We start from the raw sequence: 15,722 nt of genomic DNA, 5'->3' as shown, positions 1-15,722 counted from the left end.
ATCGCAATTTCTGTTAACGTGCAAATCGAGACGTCTTCATTTCAAGCACATTACTCTTTTGTATGAAAGAAATTGTATTATTGTTTATTTTGACGGAGTGTATTGAAGGAAAGAAGACAAATTTACGAAATAATGGATTATAAAGTTATCTTAATGAGATTTGTCTCGGATGTTGTCTTCGGAAGCTGATTGATGCTTTAGATGACATATAAGACGGTTTTAAGCGATAATTGAAAATTTTATATGCTCACGCAACGTGAATCTTTGTTCAAGTAATCAAATGTTGTTTTCTTTCTGTAAAATTCATCAAAACAATTTCTCGTGGAGATTGACAGTTTGATTTAATAGGCATCTTCCCATGAAGTCAAGTATTTTTGACATACAACTAATTTTTCTCACAACAAGATTGATTCAAAGTAAATCACGTATTGTTCATAAAATAGTTGCCAATCATCTCCCATAGGTATCAATCAACTGCTTCTAATTCATGTGAATTCCCAGTATATGAAATATATGATTGGAAACTAATCAACGGGAAAAATGCACTTTGATAGCTCAATTATTAGCCTATAAATGAGGCACAATTTTTTAGTACACGGTAGTTGATTTTGAGTTCATTGAGTTGTAAGACCATTACTTTGCTTAACATGGGGTAGATTTTGAAGAATCTATTAAATCCTTGAACTTCCAGAAAAAGGATGTTTAGCTAAAAATATCAAATTTTTAATTATGCCCCAAAAATCTCATGCGACGCCTAAATGGCTACCGACATTTAATTCCAAATATTTTCACGTCTGTTATGCGTGTTATGTCATTTTCTCATATTAAGCTAAATATGGCTTACATTCCTTTCTCACATTAAGCCTCACCATCTGCCCTGTATATGTTTGCTATTTTTATGCAAAAAATATCTTTTATATTCAAGTTAATTTTTTTCAACTGTTCACATTAATAAGAGTTCACTTGCCTATTTTAATAAACAGTTGCAAAAAGAAGTAATTTCTTTTTACCATTTTAATTGTGACTGTATTTGTATTTATTGTTGTCATGTTTACGTTCAGTGGGTAAGTAAGTAAACGTACTCTCAATATGATGCAATCAACAGGAAGGAAAAAGAAAACTGAATGAAACTGGACAAAAGCTTAAATGTGCAATTTATATTGAAATGGGTGTTAATATGATAAGTCATTTCAAATATTATGTTTTATGTGATACACGATATGTAGGTTATGCAATATTAACATATATTTTTATGACGACCTTCTTAATAAGCCAACCATAACCAATATCAAAACATTTTATTTTAAGGTGCATCAGTGATATTGCTATTAGGGTATGCTTGTTATCTACAATAAATTCCAGAAAAATCGACCAATCAAACTATGAAATCGCATGTGAAATTAAGTAATGACCAAATCAAACTAAATTATACAACGAAAAAGCAAGAAAGAAATTTCATTTTTAGGCCTCGTTTACGATCATGGACAGATGTGTTTTAAAGTTCACGTATGCGCGGCATTTTCATATCTATAAGACAAAAATCAAAAGGCCGAACTTGAAAAGAAAATTAGTGAGATTTGTAAAGGCCACTAAATTTCATGCAAATAGAAGGTGTAATGAAAATTTCTCTCATACATAAAATTCAGGTAAATATACATATCGTTGGGTGTACGTGCGCACTTATGGGTAACAAGTATAACGATTTAATATGAAATAACTTAAATAAATTTCAACATATGTAAGAAGAAAGCATTTTTTTTATTATTTTTATTTCCGAAGTTACATAAATGTCCGAAAAAATAAAAAACAAAAAAAAACGTGTCTGGTATCTGCACTTCGGTCACTAAATGAAATAATTTTTTGAAGATAATATTTTTCTTTTCATGCTTTTTTCTTGAATGTGTTAAGTAAAGATTATAAGATTTTTATACTGGTTGTGAGCTTTTATCCCCACTTGTTGATATCAAACTATATTTCCTCTTTTTCTTTATGTCTCCGTAGAGTTGCCATCACTGTCTGCAGTGGTTTATATTTTCAACTCTATCCTCAAGACTGCCGAGACTTTCATTGTAAGAACTAAATGTGGAAACACTAAAAGCACACGTTTTTCTCTTGTATTGCGCTTGTATTTCGTCTACCAACAAAAAAAACTTATGTAATATTCAAAGCGAACTGTTTGTAGAAAGGGGATAGCAAGCATAAGCTTTGTTTCGTACATTTATTATTTAATTTTTTTTTCTTTCATTTTGAAGCCGAAAATATCAAAAAAAGATTGGCTTTTTTCGCGCAGTTTAATTTGATACTTCGATTTATGCACATCTCATGTGCAGTTAGTCGTATGAATTTTTTAAAATTTTTTATTTCTTTTAATAGAAGAAAAAATCAATTGATTATGTGAATTGTGTTGTGATTGAAATTGAAAGTTAAAAAATAAGGAAGAATCGTTAAAAAAATATATAAAATTGTTATAAAGTGAATAAGAATAGTTCCTGCTGTGTATTGAATAACAATAAGAATTTAAATATCTTCTGTGGAATATCCGTGATATCTGATTAATTTTTATTGTAAGTAAATTTACGACATCTAAACACGACATATTTCACATGTGACTTATTTCAAATTTTGTGGAAAATATGTCAATTTATATGCATTCATTGTGCGAAGTTCGTCAAAAAATATAAAAAATAATTCGCAATATATTCATGAGCAACTATTGAATATAAGATTTATTACGTTTAACCATGAAATTGTGATTTTGTTTGCATTTTAAACTCACTAACTAGACAAAATTGGGCTTTTTTTGAATATTTATTTATGTTTTTTCTCACAATTATTGCTCATTTTTCAATAAAAAATTGATTAGTGCTCAAAAAAACACCGTCATTGTCACGGCAAGGCCGACTGAAATTTTTCGTCAGTTACGCTACCTCATCGCGTATAAAGAGAAATGTCGATAATTTGCATATAAATAAATACGGAATCAGATGATGTAATTTAACCGCATTTAAGGACATAAACTATGATTAAAACCGGATAAAGAAAATTGAATGGAAATAATTGATTACATTTTACATTGTTGTAAAACTGGTAATATTGATGATATCACATGTTAAGTAAATTATATTCAAGTCAAGAAGTAAAGCTCGTTCCACAAATTGAATTTGTTGTATAATCCGATGTAAATCCGATTCATTGTTAATTCCCTTTGCATGGTGATGTTCAAGAAATATTTCCGACTAGGCAGATCGTAAAAAAGTTCTAGACTTTGCTTTCCCATAAAATTTAAATAACAAGAAAATCAAGTAAAAATTAGCAGCCGCTTCTTCAAGGCTGTTTCTATACCAAAACATATCACATAATCGTCAAGGTCTTCTGGGAATTACAATCTTAATTTTTAGACTCTACTCGAATCTTCACTTATCGACATTTTGCGTGTTGAAAACAATGTCAACATACTCAATGTGACTCAATCTTAATACATTTAGATTGCTATAAAAACGAAAAGTGGTAATGATGATGATGATGGGTGGAAGAAATGAACGGATAAATAAAAAAATATACATCAAAAAGTAGTTTCCGCAAAGAGCAAGGTTATTGATACATACACTCATGTACCTCACATATTTTCCTGTTTTCTTTAACCATTAAATTATATAAAGTCACTGTATAAAAGTAAATGTACAGCATAAAGCACAGAAGGTAAATAGTTCCAGTTAAATAATGATGCTTGATACAATCTTTACTTAAGACAAGAAGAACATTACTTGTTATTTATGATTCATTGTAGGGATAAGCATTCATCATAGCAAAGTGCTTATTTGTACTATTTTCCTAAGTATTTTTATCTACGATTAAGACATTTAAGCAATCGTGAGATGCAAAGTCAGACAATGAGGTGTAATTAAATGTTCACAATAAGAAAAAAAATCATTTATAATTGTCTTATTACAAATTGCTCGAAAACACCTCACGAAATTTGTTGACTTGAAAGGCGAAAATTAGAAATTTTAAGATCAACTCGTGCAATTGATTAATTTTCTATTATTACAATAATTGATACAATTTGATTATGTTAATATTGCCATATTCATTGATGGACTTTAATTTTTACCGGCATTTTATGGAATTGCTTTGAGTCGTGCCGCACTTTTTGTGAAAAGTATCATTTCCATTTCGTGTACATTAAGTTTAATTGAAATATTAAGAGATTTGGTATGTCTTCCGGGTATATGAGAGATAAAATGTTTTTGGACATTACTTATTTGTGCTTTTACGTGAGAAATGTCGTTAAGTGGACTTTTTACCTGAAGTAATTTTTTGCAATTATTTTCTAATCTGGATTTATCGCGAATTCCGTAAATTACGTAGAGTGACTTACTCAAAATGACTTAATTCGTCATGAAAAATTTATTATTGCGGAACTTGATTCCGCCAAATATATAAGTTTAAATTTAAAATTTGTAGATTTATGCATCATGAGCTTTAGCTCCGAATGGCCTTGTTATAAATGCAAATATTTACAGATTGATCTCAAATTGCGATGGGCACATAATAAATTAGTATCCAAGGATTTTTCTTAATGTGGTGATTCCCTAAATTAAAGAATGCATCAATTGAACAAAACCTTGAGCTAAATATCGACAATTAATTTAAAATTATGAGAATATGTCTAATTTATTAGTCTTTTACTCAATAAAAATACAAAGCTATAAATTTAAATCTGCACGTCTCTCAATTCCGAAAGGCCAATGAACCATTCAGTCGAACAAAAAAATATTTACGACCTTGCAAAACTATGTTCAACCGTTAAATTAATGTGTTATCTTGAGGAAATACCAGTAAATCTGTTTCTGAATCATATCAAGGATTATTAATTCTTTGAATTATTCTTTATTCTTTTAGGTTTGCTCAAGTGCAACAAAAAATTACAAATTAAGCTGAGTTAGCGTAAAATGATTAATTTTGCTGGCTTACTGCAAAAACACTTATTTGACATTTGGTAAATACAGTAATTAGAATTAGAATCAAAGCAGTATTCAACAAAGATGGTGGTGCCTGGCTTAGGAGCAACTTCAGTATTAACATCACTTGGTCTTTTTGGATCAGGAATATGGATGATTCCATTACTATTAAGCACATTTTATAGATATGATCGTGTAGATCCGGAATCAAAACCGATAGATCAGCAAAATTTACTGCCTGAGTATGATTTCATAATCATAGGAGGTATGAATAATTTTATAAATAGATAAAATTCAAATTATTGATTGTTTTTTTTTGCAAATTTTCACCAGGTGGTTCAGCAGGTGCTGTTGTGGCGAATCGATTATCAGAAAATCCAAAGCATAGTGTTTTGTTATTAGAAGCAGGACCTGATGAAAATGAAGTCACCGATGTTCCTTCTTTTTCCGCATATTTACAATTAAGTAATTTTGATTATGCCTATAAAACAACACCACAAAGTCGCGCATGTCTTGGTATGGTCAATAATCGTTGCAACTGGCCGAGAGGAAAAGTCCTTGGTGGCAGTAGTGTATTGAACTATATGGTTTATGTGAGAGGAAATAAAAACGATTTTGATCATTGGGGAAATTTGGGAAATCCTGGCTGGGATTATAAAAGCGTTTTACCATATTTCCTCAAATCTGAAGATAATCGTAATCCATATCTTGCACGTTCACCATATCATGCAACTGGCGGATATTTGACAGTACAAGAGGCGCCTTGGCATACACCTTTAGTAGCGGCCTTCGTAGAAGCCGGTACTGAACTTGGTTATGAAAACCGTGACATTAACTCTGATAAGCAATCAGGTTATATGATTGCACAAGGAACAATTCGACGAGGAAGTAGATGCTCAACAGGAAAAGCATTTATTCGTCCAATTCGTTTGCGACCCAATTTCCACTTAGCACTAAATTCATTCGTTACGAAGATTGAGATAGACCCAACAACAAAACGAGCTTGGGGCGTTGAATTTGTTCGTCATAATCGCAAACAAGTTATTAGAGCAAGACGTGAAGTAATATTGTCAGCCGGCGCAATAAACAGCCCACAGATTTTGATGTTATCGGGTATTGGACCGCGCGATCATTTACAAGCTATGGGAATTCCAATAATTAAGGATCTACCAGTAGGAAACAACTTGATGGATCACCTTGGCTTCGGTGGATTAACCTTTATTGTTGATAAGCCAGTAGCTATTTTACAGAACAAGCTTCCAGCTGCAGCAGCAACAACTGCTTATGTTCTTAACGAAAATGGTAATGTATATTGATTTAATTATCTCAATTATTTTAGTCGCTAATATGATATTGTTCCATTTTACGCTTCGTTATCCACAATATAATGTTTGAAAAATAATATAAAGGGTATGTATAACCTTACATAGTGTCATTATATACATTTTATCATTACTAACATATATTTCTTTCATATGTCTTCTTTACGTGATGCCTTTCACGCAACTTGATGTCGTTGCCACCAAACTTGTAAAACTTTATGTAATACGCAATATTCACATATAATACGAACGTTAATGATGATGACTGTAGGCCGATGACTGTATTGGTATGAATGAAATTATTGTCACATGAGGAATACGATTTCTAAATAAATATTTGTACCTTTCTTTTGTAGGGTGGATTGGAAGGTATTGCATTTGTAAATACAATTTATGCAAATCAATCATTGGATTGGCCGGATATACAATTTCACATGGCACCAGCCTCTTTGAATTCTGATGGCGGAGTACAAGTATGGAAAATATTGGGACTTAAACCAGAAGTGTACAAAGAGATGTGGGCACCACTTCATGAAACATATACATGGACAATTATGCCCTTGCTTTTGAGACCGAAATCTCGTGGATGGGTTAGATTACAATCGAAAAATCCATTTGTGCCACCACTTATGAATCCAAATTATTATGACGATCCTTTGGACATGTTAACAATGATTGATGGTGCAAAAATTGCATTAAGAACTGCTGCCGCAAAAGTCTTTAAACAATTTGGAACTCGATTGTATCAGAAGCCTTTACCACCTTGTAAACATTTACCGTTCTTATCAGACGAATATCTAGAATGCGGTATTAGAACAGTATCTATGACAGTAAGCATCTTATTGTTAATTAGTATGAAAAACATTTGACATAAATTTTATTTCCTGTAGATTTATCATCAATCAGGAACCGCAAAAATGGGACCACCATCCGATCCAGAAGCCGTTGTAGATCCACGTTTGAAAGTATATGGAATTAAAGGGCTTCGTGTTATTGATGCAAGTATTATGCCACAAGTAGTGAGTGGTAATACAAATGCAGCTGTTATTATGATTGGTAAGATACTTCCTCATGACAATAAACTATAAATTACATATGATTATTCTTTCTATAGGTGAGAAAGGAGCAGATTTAATTAAGGAAGATTGGCGATAATCGAACTGATGCATAATTATTTATAAAAAAACTCATCAATGACTTTATCAATTTTAATTATTTTTGCATGAATGAATGTTGAGCATGGTTGTGCCATTTAAATGGTGTGCATCTCCCTCGTTATTTAATTATATAAAATTTTGATATAAGTTTTTCTATCATTTTGTATTTGTTGCATGCTTTTACTCAAAAAACAACGAAATCTTGTCATTTCTCATTAGTTTATTGATATATGTATTCTTATTGTATGCTAGCGCATAATCATATCATTATTTATGTGAAAAAATATTTTTTTCAATGAAAATAGTGAATAAAAATAAATATAAAATTTTATAGTAAATTTTTATTTTTTGTTTACAAATAATTTAAGTCACTAGACATGGAGCTAAGTGTGAAATACTGAAGATTAAATTACCATTATTGTCGGATATAGCTGTAAGTTATAACAAGTAACCAAGTAGGTGTTTAAGAGTGTCTGCATGTTGTTTTCAACGAAATATAAAAATCTTATGTGTTAACCTCAAAAATCTGTTATTTTCCTGTCTTTATCAAAAGTCAATTATAATTGTATTTCAACAGCTTTAAATCAACCAGCTTTTAGTCTCAAAACTGAAACTAATCAGACATTTAAATGCAAAGTGTCAACCTTTATTAATCAAGGAAGAGAAAATTAAAATAAATACTTAAATCTAATAATAAGCATCATTCTCTCAAGAACGTTTATATATAAAATATAAAATATAAAATCTTTGATTTTTTATAGCAGAATTGTCATAAAAATTTCTATTTATTATTATGTATCATCATTGCCCATCGTGTCAAAGAACTTCTTAGTTTGAAGTGTACTACGATACATTACACAACTATGCTTCTTCATCTACACTTTCGTTTAATTAAGCCTTGAGGAGGTATGTAATTTCCATATAAATGAAGTCAAATATTTTCAAGGCATTGACACTCAAAATTATTTCCTCCGATACAAAGACAAACTTTCATCCAAAACCATAGATTCTATAGAATCTTTCATCAAGGACAACAGAATCGTTCATCCGGAACAACAGAATCTTCACCCGAACAAAAGAAATTTCATTCGGATGAAATTCAGTGTCAACGCCTTAAAATATTTTTATAGAGTAATTTATATTTAAATTACAACAGAAAATATTCTTGTAACCTACAAGAAGGACTTGTGAATATAAAATATCCGACCGTGAACTTGATTCTTTATTATATCGTCCACTATGTGGGGTATTTTAATTTATTAATAACTCATCATAGCGGACGATTTTTAACGCTTTTTAATTTCATCAAAGCAAATAGTGAATAAAAGGATGTAATGGACTTATTTAATAACTTTGTAATTCAATTATTTACAATATTTCCCTCTTGTAAATCATTTATTGAAATGAATCATGCCAAGCTATTCCATGCTATGGTTATAATAGGTGAGAGGCATTCACTCTTTCTCAACAAATTATTAAATCAATTTTTTTTTTCTTCAACAAATTACATTTCATGTTATCTTTTAGCTTGTTGAGCTCTTCTGTTTTGTATTACTTAAAACATTTTTCTGTATTTATCAAGGAATTACATACAACTATACATCAGTATACAATGCACGTATGCATCTATGAGTGATATATATTTGTACGCGATGCATTTTCTCCAGAACTGCATATTTTCCATCAGTTTGCATCTAGATTTTTAACTGAACAGTTCTAAAATAGTAAGATAAATAATTCTACTATAAATCTTATAAGAAGTTGTTGAAAATATGAAGTTAGAATTTTTGCTAACAATTCTGATAATTCAAATAAATTTAGGAAGTGCTGTGAATGTTTTTGATTTAACTTCAAGATTTTTGTCACTCGGAAATTATCGATACAATCATGAATCGCGAAATCGTGAAGTTCTAAATAAAAAATATGATTTTATAGTAGTTGGAGCAGGAAGTGCTGGATGTGCCTTGGCTGCAAGACTTTCGGAAAATCCCGAGTGGAATGTTCTTCTCATTGAAGCTGGTGCCAATGAAAATTTATTAATGGATGTTCCAATGGCAGTGCATTTTTTGCAAGGCTATGACATAAACTGGGGTTACAAAACTGAACCGTCAAAAACATCATGCTTAGCTATGAATAATAATCAATGTAACTGGCCTCGTGGAAAAGTGATGGGTGGATCATCTGTCTTAAATTACATGGTAGATAATAAAAAACTTCAGAATAAATTAAATGGTGTATTTATGAAATTTTCATTAATTAGGTGTATACTCGTGGACATCCAAAAGATTATGACAATTGGTCATCATTGGGAAATGAAGGTTGGGATTTTAAAAATGTTTCATATTATTTTCGTAAATTAGAAAATAATATTGTGCCAAATATTACACCAAATTATCATGGTAAAAATGGCCCTAATACTGTTTCAAGTATAAATTTTAAATCACAAGCAGCAAGAGCATTTGTTGCTGCGGGAATAGAGAGTGGTTATCCTTATGTTGACTATAATGGGCCAAGTCAAGTGGGATATTCATTCCTTCAAGCATCCATTGAGAATGGATTGCGTAAAAGTACAAATGCAGCATATCTTCATCCAATCAAGTTTAGAAGGAACTTACATGTAAGAAAGAATAGTATTGTTACAAAATTATTGATGGATGATAACAATAATGTTTATGGAGTTGAGTTCTATACAAATAAAAAATATTATAAAGTAAATGCAACGAAAGAAGTGCTTCTTTCCGCTGGTGCACTAAATTCACCACAAATTATGATGGTAATTTTGAACTTTAAAATTCGATTTTTCTTGATAATATTCAAATAAATTTTGTTTTAAACAGCTTTCTGGCATCGGGCCATCAAAACATTTAAAAGCTGTCGGAATAACACCAAAAGTGAATTTAGCTGTTGGATATAATTTAATTGATCATACAGCGCCGGGTGCATTGACGTATGTTGTGAATTCAACAGCTTTAAATGTTCAAAATATTTTAGATTTAAATATTATTGATGAATATTTCAATGAGCTTGATGGACCTATGTCATCAGCAGGCGGTGTAGAAAGCATCGCGTTTCTTGAGACTGAAAAATCATATGATAAAGATGGATATCCTGATTTAGAATTTTTACAACTGGGCGGTTCTGTTAGTGCGGATCCTGTTTTTAAGCGTAATTTTGGAATTCGAGATGATGTTTATAACGAAATGTTTGCAGGGCTAGAAAGGAGTGAAACATCTACTTTTATGGTTTTCCCAATGGTCATGAGACCAAAAAGTAGAGGCCGTATTAAATTACGATCAAGCAATCCCTTCGATGCGCCAGTCATCATGCCTAACTATTTTAGTGATCAATATGACGTTGATATTTCTGTTCGTGGAATTCGTAAATTAATTGAACTTTCCAAGACAAATGCACTGCGTAAAATTGATGCAAAATTCTTGTCAACACCAGTTCCTGGATGTAAGCACTTAACCTATGATTCAGATGAATATTGGGATTGCTACACGCGACACTTTACATTTACAATTTATCATCATTGTGGAACAGCCAAAATGGGTCCACGAAGTGACAAAAGGGCAGTTGTAGATTCTACACTAAAAGTTTATGGAGTTAAAGGGCTTCGAGTCGTTGATGCAAGTATAATGCCTGATATTGTTACAGGTCATACAAATGCACCCGTAATTATGATAGCGGAAAAAGCGGCTGATCTCATTAAAAATGAATGGAATTACAATTAGAGCTATTTAAAAATTCATTTTAGACACCTAGTTTTTGATAATCTCCTGTCAATTAATATTTTAGTAGATTAAATAAATTAAGAGGATTAAGGAAATTTTTAAAATAAATAATTTTTTGTTTTTCATTTTGAATGTGTAAATGAAAAAGATTATCAATAGTGTTCGCACGTTTGCATTTTGAAAATGCTTTTCATTAATGAAGAAGCTGCACAATGGGAATATGATAAGGTGAGAATTTTTCCCATTTGAAACATGACGCATGTTTTTTCAGCAGACGATAATTATCAATTATTTACTAGTAATCAGTATTGGAAGCAAGATTATAGTTTAAAAGCTCGGCACGAGACTTTTTTGCACAAATCTCTAATTACGTATAGAATGTAAATAATAATAAAAAAAAAACAAGGTAAAAATCTCCATAAAATTGATCAATAAATTTCCGAAAATAATTAGTAATGTATGCAAAATTAGGAAATAGGATGTAAATAATAAAAAAAAAAACAAGGTAAAAATCTCCATAAAATTGATCAATAAATTTCCGAAAATAATTAGTAATGTAGGCAAAACTAATCTAATCATAATTAAATTTACAGACGCACATCAAGTCACATTTACATGTTTATTACTTATTATAAGCCTATAATCATTTAAAAATACTCAATCAGACTTTTAATTACTAGTTTAATTTGAATTTCTTTGAAATTTCTCAATTTGTGAAGAAAAATATCAGCACGAGCAACATAAGTTTTAATTCATATTGTTGACTTTAAATTTGCAATGTGATTTTTAATTTGTTTTTCAGTGTACATTTATGATCTTTAATTAGTCTTCCTAGTATTTGACTAATTAATCTACGTCAAAAAAAAAATTCCAATTTCTTACTTTCCAGCACAACAAAAAAAAAAAACCAAAACAATCTGAAAGCAAAATTAACATAATCATCCTTCACGCAACGGAACTGTTCTTAAACAAAATAATCTGAAAACTTGTTTATATTTTATACGAGAATTCCCGATTCATTTATTCTTTGGTCTCATGCTCACACATAGTAAATGTGTTTGACTTAGCACGATAAGGAAATTTCGGCGACAACGTTCCGTTTTACATACAAAATTTCTCCAATAATAAAATACAATAAATATATTTGACAGGTTCTGAACCTGTTTAAATACTAAGTTGAAGAGTGTTGAGGTATCCGAACGATAATACATAAATTGCTGTTTTCAAGAAGTTACCACGCAGTCTTCAAGAAGTTCTTACTTAGTTTAGATCAATACTAGTATTGCATTGATAATTATGAAGCTATTATTATTAGTGATTTGTGTATTAATTAATATTAATTATTCATTAAGTGTTCTTCAATCGTTCTTAAAACAAGCCAAACAGAATGAATTTTTAGCAAATTTAATAAATCAAAAGCATACAGCAAAAGTTGAAAGTAAGATTTCATTTTAAGAATTGCATAACGGTGTTCTGATCAAAAATTTAATTTTAATCTTCTGGTCAATAAACCCTAAAAAATTTATTTTTTTTTTGTTTCGAAGATTGTGTCAAATCGTAAATATTTTTTGCAAAAAAAATATTCAGTTAGATCCACTAACGAATGATGTGTGTATAAATATGCAAAAGGCCATTTAAAAGTTTATTCACATTTACACCAGAGATTTTCAAACTTTTTGCTAAACGAAGTGCATTATTTAAACTTTATTTTATATCTTGTGAATGAAGTAAATATGTGTGAAGTTTTTAGTTTTATCTACTGAAAAGTTTAATGTGTATAAATGCCTTAAGGATCAAATATTACGTGCACTTATCTTGATAAGACTATTATTTTAATAAAAATACATTAATTGAATACGAAACAAGGTTCACAAACAATGTATAAGGCTTTAGTTAAATGGAGTTTATTGATCTGATGAAGAAACCAAGTTCTGATCAAAATTTAGAAATAATTTTTTCGTAAAAAATTTTTAATTTTAGATTTAAGATTTATAATTTTTGTTGAAAACTGGAAAATTTTGCGTACCAATAAATCAACTCCTTATAAGTAACTGTGAATTTCATGATAAAATTAAATAATGACACATAGTATGGCAAAGTCATTTACAATGTTCTTAAAGACACATAATCACACTAGCATCAAACATCGATTTTGAATTACCATAAATTATTAGAATATAAGATTTCTTGTACATTACACCCAAGAACTTCATTCTCTCCTTAATAATTTATGATAATTTCTCTATCATTTTCTAGAACAGCGATACTTCGATCACTACGATTTCATAATTGTTGGTTCTGGTCCGGGTAAGTAAACAATCTATTATAAAGCATATCTTATTGATGATCAATTTATTGAAATTTAATCGTATTGTGAACATAAAGGTGGTTGCGTTCTTGCTAATCGCTTGACAGAGAACAAGAAATGGAATGTATTATTAATTGAAGCAGGAAAAGTCGAGACAGAACTGCAAGATGTTCCTCTTCTAGCTGCGTACATGCAGTCAACAGCGTTCAATTGGGGCTTCGTGTCTGAGCCCCAGGCTGGCTCATGCTTCGGTAAATTGAAAATGTTAATCGTTTAATTAATGAATTGAATAATCGCTACTGTTTATTTAAAATAAATGATATCAGGTATGGATGAGAATAGATGTGGATTTCCAAGAGGAAAGGCTCTAGGTGGAACAAGTGTAATAAATTACATGATTTACAATCGTGGTAATAAGTAAGTTCAAAAAAATATGCAGACAGGAATAAACTTAATGCAAATTGCAATTAATTTTCATTTGCATTGTGACAGAAATGACTTTGATCGATGGGCGGCTGCCGGAAATTATGGTTGGTCGTGGAATGAAGTTCTTCCGTACTTCCTTAAATCAGAACGATCAACACTTGAAGGACTTGAGAATTCCCCATATCATGGCAGACACGGAGAATGGAGTGTAGAATATAACAGACATCGAACGCTTTATTCTAAGTTATTTATCAAAGCCAGTAATCTTCTAGGATTACGAGAAGTTGATTATAATTCTGGTCAACAACTTGGCGTATCATATTTGCAAGCAAACACAATAAATGGAAAGAGACATTCGGCATTCAAAGCATTTATCGAACCAATTTTAAATCGTCCTAACCTTCACGTTATGATAAATACTCGTGCCACAAAAGTCCTTATCGATCCGAAAACAAAAATTGCATACGGTGTTGAATTGTTAAGAAATCGTAAACGATACCGAATTTCGGCTAGAAAGGAAGTGATTTTGTCAGCTGGTTCTTTTATGTCACCACAAATGTTGATGGTAATTTAGATATAACAATCAAATTATTTAGAAACAATTTCTAAGATTGAATATAGTTATCAGGTATTGGAATGAAGAGCGATTTAGACAGAATTGGAATTCCAACCATTCAACAGCTACCTGTTGGAAAAATAATGTATGATCATGTAACTCACATAGGTGTTGTTTTTGTTGCTAATACAACAGGAGAATCAGTTAATTCAGACAGAGCAATTCAGCCAAGTAACGTAGTTCAATATCTTCAAGGTCATGGAATTTTGACTATTCCTGGTGGTATGATCAATTAATATCTCAAAATGCAATGACAATATTTTAATTCTCTATTATTTTCATAAAATTATATAGGTGTTGAAGCATTGGGCTTCATAAAAACAAAAATTAACGATAATCGAGGTGAAACCGTTCCTGACATTGAGTTAATTTTCCTGGGAGGTGGATATCATTCCGACGAAGGAACTGGCATTAGAAGAGGAATTAGAATAACTGATAAATTATATAATAGTGTATTTAAAAGACTCGAAGACAAATCAATTGATGCCTTTACTGTCGCTCAAATGCTTTTTCATCCCAAATCGGTTGGATATTTAGAGCTAAAAAGTTCCAATCCCTTCCATTGGCCAAAATTTTATCATAATTATTTCAAAAATGCCGACGATGTTGAAACATTGTTGGAAGGCATTAAAGCCACACTAAAACTTGTAGATACCCCTCAATTTAAAAGCATTGGAGCTCGTATCCATTCGGTTCCACTACCAAGATGTGCTCATATACATTTTGGCACTGACGACTACTGGAGGTGTTCGATTCGCACACTGTCATCTTCATTACATCATCAAACATCGACTTGCAAAATGGGACCAATTACTGATCGGACATCAGTCGTGTCACCTGAATTAAAGGTTCATGGAATTCAAAATTTGAGAGTTGTTGATACAAGTATTATTCCAGAAGCTCCAACTGCTCATACAAATGCCATGTCTTTTATGATAGGTGAGAAATGCGCAGACATGATAAAAAGGCAATGGTCGTAAAACTATTTCTGTTTTAATAAATAAATTATTTTAATAAATTGAATGATTGAATGAATTTTTACAGAAGCACTTTTGTTTTCATTGTAAAACAGATGTAATATCGTACGTGAAGAAAGAGATGAATGAATTCAAAAGATTTTTTATTAATATTAATAGATTTGTTATGCGTAGCATGATGAAATATTTCATTCCAGCTACTAATTCTTATGAAGTGCGTA

The 15,722-nt window shown here is 30.8% G+C and overlaps 4 protein-coding genes across 5 annotated transcripts in view; 3 read left to right on the top strand and 1 right to left on the bottom strand.

Moving 5' to 3' along the window:
- Positions 1-15,722, bottom strand: part of Flo2 (flotillin-2) — a 77,605-nt gene that overhangs the window by 54,925 nt on the left and 6,958 nt on the right. The gene's annotated exons all lie outside the window — the stretch shown is intronic.
- Positions 2,267-7,688, top strand: LOC139094824 (glucose dehydrogenase [FAD, quinone]). The gene is made up of 7 exons (XM_070646015.1): positions 2,267-2,564; positions 4,903-5,226; positions 5,295-6,264; positions 6,555-6,570; positions 6,640-7,113; positions 7,174-7,339; positions 7,398-7,688. The coding sequence occupies exons 2-7, from the start codon at positions 5,046-5,048 to the stop codon at positions 7,436-7,438; spliced, it is 1,848 nt and encodes a 615-aa protein (XP_070502116.1). The 5' UTR covers positions 2,267-2,564; positions 4,903-5,045; the 3' UTR covers positions 7,439-7,688.
- On the top strand, positions 8,844-11,174 carry LOC139093798 (glucose dehydrogenase [FAD, quinone]). Its single transcript, XM_070644638.1, has 4 exons — positions 8,844-8,883; positions 9,262-9,638; positions 9,701-10,213; positions 10,278-11,174. Exons 1-4 carry the CDS (start codon positions 8,844-8,846, stop codon positions 11,172-11,174), a joined length of 1,827 nt encoding a protein of 608 aa, XP_070500739.1.
- Positions 12,475-15,550, top strand: LOC139094670 (glucose dehydrogenase [FAD, quinone]-like). The gene is made up of 7 exons (XM_070645805.1): positions 12,475-12,612; positions 13,431-13,481; positions 13,560-13,733; positions 13,809-13,899; positions 13,975-14,473; positions 14,530-14,746; positions 14,819-15,550. The coding sequence occupies exons 3-7, from the start codon at positions 13,673-13,675 to the stop codon at positions 15,502-15,504; spliced, it is 1,554 nt and encodes a 517-aa protein (XP_070501906.1). The 5' UTR covers positions 12,475-12,612; positions 13,431-13,481; positions 13,560-13,672; the 3' UTR covers positions 15,505-15,550.

The sequence above is a fragment of the Chironomus tepperi genome, unplaced genomic scaffold (assembly GCF_022539635.2).
Source record: "Chironomus tepperi strain 1889 unplaced genomic scaffold, CSIRO-AGI_Ctep_v1 contig_33, whole genome shotgun sequence".
Taxonomy (NCBI): domain Eukaryota; kingdom Metazoa; phylum Arthropoda; class Insecta; order Diptera; family Chironomidae; genus Chironomus; species Chironomus tepperi.
This window is presented reverse-complemented; position numbering and strand designations above follow the sequence as displayed.